The sequence below is a fragment of the Triticum aestivum genome, chromosome 7D (genome assembly GCF_018294505.1).
Source record: "Triticum aestivum cultivar Chinese Spring chromosome 7D, IWGSC CS RefSeq v2.1, whole genome shotgun sequence".
NCBI classification, from domain to species: Eukaryota; Viridiplantae; Streptophyta; class Magnoliopsida; order Poales; family Poaceae; genus Triticum; species Triticum aestivum.
Genome location: NC_057814.1, coordinates 505601301 through 505609514, shown reverse-complemented (window position 1 = coordinate 505609514; position 8214 = coordinate 505601301). Strand labels below are relative to the sequence as shown.

At 49.7% G+C, this 8214-nt stretch overlaps 1 protein-coding gene across 10 annotated transcripts; it reads left to right on the top strand.

Moving 5' to 3' along the window:
* The first annotated feature begins 2209 nt into the window (after window positions 1–2209).
* LOC123166292 (uncharacterized) lies at window positions 2210–7787 on the top strand. 10 transcript variants are annotated; one of them, XR_006483429.1, is made up of 5 exons: window positions 2210–4092; window positions 4247–4337; window positions 4558–4784; window positions 4875–4971; window positions 6653–7787. XR_006483429.1 is itself a non-coding variant. In XM_044584071.1 (3 exons), coding segments are annotated over exons 1-3 (786 nt in total). In that variant the 5' UTR covers window positions 2210–3534; the 3' UTR covers window positions 4876–5304. The 10 variants fall into 10 exon arrangements, 2 of the variants coding, with proteins under 2 accessions (XP_044440006.1, XP_044440005.1); XR_006483428.1 differs by lacking the exon at window positions 6653–7787 and adding an exon at window positions 5681–6018; XR_006483427.1 differs by lacking the exon at window positions 6653–7787 and having other exon boundaries at window positions 4875–5304.
* Window positions 7788–8214: the final 427 nt, after the last annotated feature.

The window sequence follows — 8214 nt, the reverse complement described above, 5'->3', positions numbered from 1 at the left end:
TTATCTTGTGGCTAGGCCACCACACGTAGCTGCCTTGGAGGCTCCTTGTGCAGCACTCGCTGCTGGGTGCGAGGCGCCCTTACTCCGCACAAGGGATCCAGCTTTGGTGCCTGCGGCCGGTGCTTTCGGCCTACTCAGCGAGGCACCATGTTCAGTGTTATTTTTGTGGCCATCTATGGACCTCTGAACGGCACAAAGATTACTTCTCCATGGTCGAGCACACGCAGCTATCGCTGCATCTGCTCTAGCAAAGTTAGCACTTATGCCCATAGCATCGACATAAGCTTCGGAACCACCCCCGCATCTGTAGCATAGATACGAGTTTCCGAACCATGAAGATGATGGCAAACTTTTTCTTCCGCAAGCTCGACAATTTCTTTAGTCAACGCTTGAGAGTCTGGATCCTCGTCGTCCACCAGTTTACACATCAACATCATATCTCCATCATCTCCTTGCTGGGTCATGAGCGCCTTCTGCTTCGGTGCTTCCTCGCAGTCAGTCTTGAAGTGGCCGAGGAGGCCACAGTTATAACACCTCACTTTCCTGATGTCAAACTTCCTCCTCGGTGGTGGTACAGCCTCATCGTCTGAGTCGTCATCCGAGTCGGCAAAGTTCTTTCTCACCGAACGCTGCTTCCCCTTCTTCTTGCTGCTGCTCGTGGATCCGTCTTGCTTTTCCTTTGACAAAGCGACCCACTGCGCCCTTGTGAGCATCACAAGCTCGTCGTTCCTCCCGTCCCCAAGATTGCACCGCATTCGCTCATCGTGGGCCTTGTACCGTCCGACAAGATCGTCGATGGAGAGAGTCTCGAGATCGACGCACTGCTCGATCACCGTGATAATTTGCAGGTACCGGGGAGGGGCTGCGCGCAAGAACCGCCGGACAACCAAGGTCTCCGTGAGGTTTTCTCCAAGCGCGCGGATCCGATTGACGAGAGTAGCCACCCGTGAAGCGAACGCATCCACGAACTCATTGTCGCCCATGACCAAAGTCTCGTAGTTCCTTAGGAGAGTTTGGAGATTGGCTTGCTTGACGCGGGTGTGTCCCTCGAACATGAGCTTCAGCGTATCCCACATCTCCTTCGCCGTTGCTTTGGCGATTAGGTGCTGGAGGACATCCATGGGCATCACCGAGTAAATCGCCGACGCCGCCTGCCGATCCTTCCGGTGCTCGGCTCCCTCCTTCTTGAATGCGTCGCCTCATGGGTCGACCGCGTCCCATAGCTCGTTGGCGCGGAGACCACACTCCATGAGGGCCTTCCACACCCCGAAGTTCTCGCGATCAAATCGTGGGTACGACGAACTCACCGGAGCAGCAAAACTTTAGCCGCACCGGAGTACTCCGCCAGCTGCTTGTTCTTCTCGTCGTCCGCCATGATCCTCCGTTACTAGAAGATCAACCTTGCTCTACATACCAATTGTTGGCCCAGACCCGACGCCGTGTACTTTCCGGCGACGGTGATACGACCGACGACGAAGCAAAGCGACGCTGACTGTTTTGGTTCCAGCCCCAAGCTGGCTTAGCCCGACGAAATACTTTACGCCGAGATGCACGATGTACCAAAGTGCAAAGGTAGCCTTCTGCTAGTCGATGAACTCTTGATCGATAGCTACGGCAAGCAACACCAGAAATACGTGAGCGTACACTACGGTCAGCCGGCCGAAAGCCAAACGCCATCACGCACACAAAGCCAAGGTATTGCCACAGGAACGTGACGTTCCTGATTCTTTATTGCTTCTGATCGATACAAGTTTACAAAGCTGGTTGCACGTATATAAATAACACTAGCAGCTAACAAGACCAATCCTACTCGGAGGCTAACTCCAGCGCTATTCGGACACGTACATACATTATCAACTTGGACACGTATCAATATTGGGAGGCTGTGTTCGTGTTTAATTCCAACAATGATTTGCCCAACGACCAACCATAAAAAGATCGAAAATCGGACGCCACTTTTCACTGTGCTTGGTACAAGTTTACAAAGCTGGTTGCACATATATAAATAGCACTAGCAGCTAACAAGACCAATCCTACTCGGAGGCTAACTCCAGCGCTATTCGGATACGTACATACATTATCAACTTGGACACGTATCAATATTGGGAGGCCGTGTTCGTGTTTAATTCCAACAATGATTTGCCCAACGACCAACCATAAAAAGATCGAAGATCGGACGCCACTTTTCACTGTGCGTTTCGATGCAGCATGTCGATCGTGGATGCGATCCTGGCTGGGGCCGGCCGGCCGGTCTGCTTATCCCGGCGACGACGACCACCTGTCAAGCTCGCGATTGCGTGAGTCATCGCGCACCCACCCATCGGCGCCGTCTATTCATCAGTGGAGTTCTGGGCGATCGATAAACCTCCCGTTCTCATCCACTCCGCCTCCCCCTCTCTCCCTCGTCGCGCTCTCTCTCTCTCTCCCCCTCTCTCCCCAGTTCCACCCGCGCCATCGTCATCATGGCCGAGCTCGCCCGCGCGCCCTCCGGCCTCCCCGCGGCCCAGCTGCTTGTCCGTACACATCGCCGTCGTCGACTACGTCTACCGCGCGGACCTCTTCGACCTCAGAGCCCCTCTGCCTCGCCGGATCGCCTTCTTCCTCCACTTCAGTCGCCACCGTCTTCTTCAACGCCGACGCCCACTGCAGCCCCTAAACCCACCATCGGGCCCTCGTGCGCCCTCTCGGTGAGCCGCACCGATTCCCCGCTCCCCCCCTTTTTCGTCTGTCGCCATAGCCGCCGCTCCTACACTCGCCGATGCCGCGATCGAACTCCGCTCCCGCACCCGCTATCCGTTGCTGCGGTCTGTGCCCGCACCCTCGGCTCCCCTGCCCGCGCACTAGTCGTGCCCCTGGCTGGGCCTCGTGCGCGCGCCCACGCCCGCGGGCCTGCTGCTGCGTCGCTGCAAGCTGCTCTACTGCTACGGGCCTGCTGCTCGCCCACCCCGACAGCGCCCTGCCGCACCCGCCAGTCCTCGCGCCACTTGCCGCCCTCCTCTGCTTCGGCCGCGCCCTACCAGCGCGCGCCTCGCTTCCTTCTGTTCCCGCCAGGCCAGCCGTTTCGCTCGCCGCCCGCAACTGTGCGCTCAACTGTCGCAGACCGCCCCGCCCCGCGCCGCTGCTCCGCGTGCCCGGCCGCCGCACCCTGCACCTGGCGCGCGCCTGCAGCCTCGCAACCTGCCGCGCGCTCGTTGCCAGCCGCCGTCACTTCCTGTCGGTCCGTCCCCGCCGCTCGCCGGTGCTGGGCGCCCCTCCCCCGACCTCGCCTGCTGGCAGCGCCCGGGGCTGCCCAGCCCGCAGCCCCGTTAGCCCAGCGCCCGACAACCCGCCCCGGTCGGCCTGGGCCACCGACCAGTGCGGCCCGCCCCTGTAAATAAAACAAAAAATTGTTTAAAAATATATATTAATTAATTAACTTAATTAATTTGGTTTAATCTACTATCTATCTACTATCTATCTATCTATCTACTATCACTATAAAAAAACGAGAGGGCGGAGAACCAGACAATCACACCCATCCACTTACAAAATCTAATGGCTCTTAATCCTCCCGTGTTTAACGCTGCAAACACGCATTATAAGCAACTAAATAATGCATCGATCGCTGACCCCGCTGCCGTTCGAAAAAGAAAAAAACTACCAACAACGCACGCACGCACGCACGCCCCCCGCACGACCTCTCGCCCCATCCTCATCCTCCTATCCGACGCCAGCGCACGGGCGGGGACGCCGTTCCTCCCGCGCCCGCGCCGTTCCCCGCCCAAGTGGTTCGCCGCCCCGCCGCCCCGCCGCCACCCGTCCTCCCGCGCCGTCGCCGCCCGCCGTCCTCTCCTCCCGTGTCTCCTGCCGCTTGCCCCCACATCGTGGTGCGCCATAGGTGCCATCCAGATCGAGCACGGGGCAAATCACCCTGCGTCTTCACCGACGGCATCGGCTGTCTCAGGTCTAGGGTTTGCCCTGGTTCTCACGACTCCCTGTGTGCGGCTGTTGCGGTGGGATGGACGGCGCCGGCGCCATTGCGGACTCGCTGTTCGGCCGGCCCGTTGGGGTTCGGTTTTGTTTTGGTTGATGCGGCTGTCTACCGATGGATTGGTACGATCTATTTGCTCCCTCCTTCATTCTTCCTTCCTCTGTGTTCTGGTGTTGTTTGATAGATTTGCCGGTTGGTTGGATGCGGGGATTACATGGTAGGGACCGTAGTGGTGGATGCTTCTGTATGCATCTTCACGTGTTGCCGTTGATGCAGACCATTGGGGTTTGGATTAGGTGCTTTTCTGGCTGATTGGATGGGTTTGGTGTCGACCAGTGCTTACCGTGGACAACACGACAGCAGTAAGGTGATGCAATCCCCTTTCTATTTCTGTTCATCTTCTCCATGTGTTTAGGGGTTCGGTTCAGTTTTGCCGTCGTACAGATCAGTAGCTAGCCGAGTCTGCCTGATGTAGTGTAATTCTAGAAAAACGTATTAACGAGATGAAGCTTGTGGTTTCTGAAGTAAACAATACCTGCTAGATTTTACTCCAATTTCTTGTGCAAATTTCATTTTGATACATGTAGAGCAGCGGCGACAGCTCGGACGCAACGCGCTTGGCCTGCGTCAGCGGCGGCGGCGGGGTCCATCTCCTCCCTGGAGCAGCGGTGGTGGCGTGGGACACAGCGGGCTCGGCCGCGAAGATGGATTTCTCCGGCGGGGCATTTGAAAATGTCGATATGTCGACGAATCCTCGCCTCTGTTCCTCGACCTCGCGTGAGGGAAGCCGCTGTCGCTGTTCCTCTACGCGATGGTGATACACATGGCGTAGCCTCTCCCTGATCTTATACTGCGTGCCTTGTTCATCCATATATGATCTTATTTTGTTTCAGTTTTTTGCTAGATTTAACATTGGCCTTTGTTCAAATCCTATTCATGTTGAACCATTGAAAGCGAGCACACAAAGCTGCAGAGGCAACCAGTCCAAAGGAATCAGTACGGTAATGTGTTTCCAGTATTCCTAAAATAAATGAAGTAATGGTGTGATTAACACTAACATTGATGTTCCCCCTCTTCTATATAAAATGATACGCACACTCCGGCGTATTAGAGAAAAAAAGCACTAACATTGATGGATCAGTCGGTTCTATTGAAAAAATCATCACACTCTGTTAAGCCAGATTCCATTCATTTTGATTTTTAGCTCTGCAAACTGTGATATGAGAATTGGTATTCGTTACATCTTGACTGTCTAGCACATCATATGGTTATGTCAAGTGCCGCTGCAAAGAAATGTCGACGGTAACAATGATTAAAGTTCCAGTTCCCTGATAGTGTATCTTACCACATTCAGTTTTGGTAGCTGTAATGGGACAAATGGAGTCTGAGGATGGTGTGGGTTGTGCATTATTCTCTTTCCCACTAATGATTTTGCTGGTCAAACTTGGGATGTGATCAAGAAGGTGGGGAAAGCAACATAGTTTTAGTGGCGGTGCTATTGTTAAGTGCACCGGAATTTAGCAAGAAAAATAATGGGAACAATTTGAATATCTTAGTTCGCACTTCTGCTCAGTGAGTCCAGCACTTGGACAAGACTCCAAACTTCAAATTCTCATAGGACCAAATTATTGGACACAACCTGATTTATAATTTATCTTAAATTCCAAATTATGTGATGTAGACAATCTAAAATCATTACTTCTTTCGTAGGGAACATATATTGGTGTTTGATGAGGCAGATCAAATTCGTCATCGTGATTTGCAATCCCATGTTGACTATCATTTCTCCGATTCCCAAAATTAGACCAGCTACAGTTTTTTGTTACATAGACGAAGTCACATAAGGAACTAGCAAGCGTTCCTAAATAATAGTCTTTTTAGATATTCCAGTATGGACTATATACGGAGCAAAATGAGTGAATCTACACTCTAAAGTGTGTCTATATACATCCGTATGCAGACCTCATTGAAATCTCTAAAAAGACTTAAATTTAGAAATGGAGGGAGTAGTTTGTAAAAAAATTCTGGGTGGTGAAGTTGTGAAGATACATGCCTCCCTGTTGTCATCTTTTAAATATTATTGAAGTAGTCATCATCTAAATATTATTTTCTAAATTTTTGTCATCATTTTAAACACGAAGCCCAGTGGGGGTATTTTCTCCGTAGTTCACTCATTATTTTTTCATGGCTATGCTGAGTGCAGCACTGCACTCGATTCTGAAATATTTAATGTGAAAACATATTGTATTCGGGTTGGTGCCATCGTTTTATGGAATTGTTACAAAGACATGATGTTGGATAATGTGGAAACAGATTACTGCCCACACTTGCATTGGCAACTTGCGAAACTTCTAACTGCAGACATGAATTGTTACAAAGACATGATGTTGGATAATATTTGAAGCATACTTATATATACACCATGTCGTCTTGTCTTCTTGCGCAATGCATGTCTCGAACTCTTGACTAATACAAAAAAATCAATAAAAATGATTTACAAGCCTATTAACAGTACATTGGTTATGATCATGCCCTTGAATGGTAGACTAACAGCAGCACTGCTCTCAAATATTCATATCTACAATATGCGGATCGCTTTTTTCATCTTTGGGATGCTATTGTTGTCTTAGGACTTTCATATGAACCTCTGATTCTTTTTTACCGCTTTCTGCTTTGAGTCAGGTCATGCCAGTTCATCCAACTGTTCACGCTCAACTACGTGTTGCATTGCAATTTGCAAGTAACCTTGCTTCAACATAAAAAGAATTGGGTGATGGACGTGATATCAACATGGTTATGGACTACCATGTATGTACATAAATATGTATTCCCTTTGGCGTCGAGCTGCCGCCACCGCGGACTAGGCCGGCGGCAGGAGGGGATATGGGATGGACCTGGCGGTGATAGGGTTGGGGTCCCCTGGCGTTGCCCAGGGGAGGCGACGCGAGGGGGTGAAGAGACGCAACTTGAAACATGGTAATTTCTTTTACGCTCTTACGTTTTGTATTTGCACAATGGTTGATTTCCATTTGGAATGTTCAGGTACATAAAGTTAGAGTAGTGGAGCAAATCTTAAGATCTTTTAATATGGTTAATTCCTTAGATGAGAAAGCTTATACATGGAATAACTCGGTTTCTTGATCTGTACATAAAATATTGATTCATGAAGAATGATGTTTTGAATTATGTATGAGACAAGAATTAAGTACTATACACTTGTGTGAAATTCAAAATTTCAAGAAGGTTATCCTATATCTCTTTTTTGGGTGGGGGAGAGGTAAGGTTATCATATATATGATTATATGTGTCAGCTGAGACGTGCATTGCACGTGCAAGCTTACTAGTTTAACTTAATTACCTAATTAACTAGATGATTAAGTAATGAGCCTATGACAGGAGGCCCCACCCCTGTTCAACTATGACCCCCTGGCCCACTGTCAGCCTCTGTCTACAATCTATCTACACAGGGCTGGGTAACCATAGCGTTTTAAGCATTAATTTCAAATTAATAATAATTTAAAAAAAAAACTTTAGAAATTCATAGAAAATAATCCGCACCTCGGATGAAAAAGTTTTATACATGAAAGTTGCTTAGAACGATGAGACGAATCTGAATATGCGGTTTGTTCGTCCGCCACACGTCCCTAGTATAGCGAACATGGAACCATCCCCCTCCGTTTCGTATATCTGAAAATGCCAAACTTCGGAAAAACATTCCCGGATGTTATCCCCCTTTGCCGGCATCATGTAGCACTACGTCAGGACACCTCTAGATCTGCCTGTAGTCATGTCATGCATCTGTGTGCTATATATTTACTGTTTCTTCCCCCTCTTCTTCTCTGGTAGACCCCGAGACCGCTGCTGATGCCGCTGTGATCGACTACGTCACCGACGACCCTCCTTCCCTTTCGACAGAGCTTCTAGGCAAGCCAACCCCCTTGATCATTCCGATATCGCCTAGTTCATTCTCTCTCATGCTTGCATTAGATTTTGCTATTGTTAATGATTGCTCCTATTCTGATGCATAGCCTGCTTTTGTAACCTGCTCATTGTTCTACCTCCTTATCCTAAACTGTTTAGTATAGGTTGGTTACTGATCCATCAGTGACCCCACCTTGTCCTTGTTGCCCTTGCTTCATGTAACATCCCAAATTTTTAATTTGAATGTTATACATTAGATCATCATGCACATCATATTTTATTGCATTTTGATTTGCGATCCTAGAAATTTCACGCAACTCAAG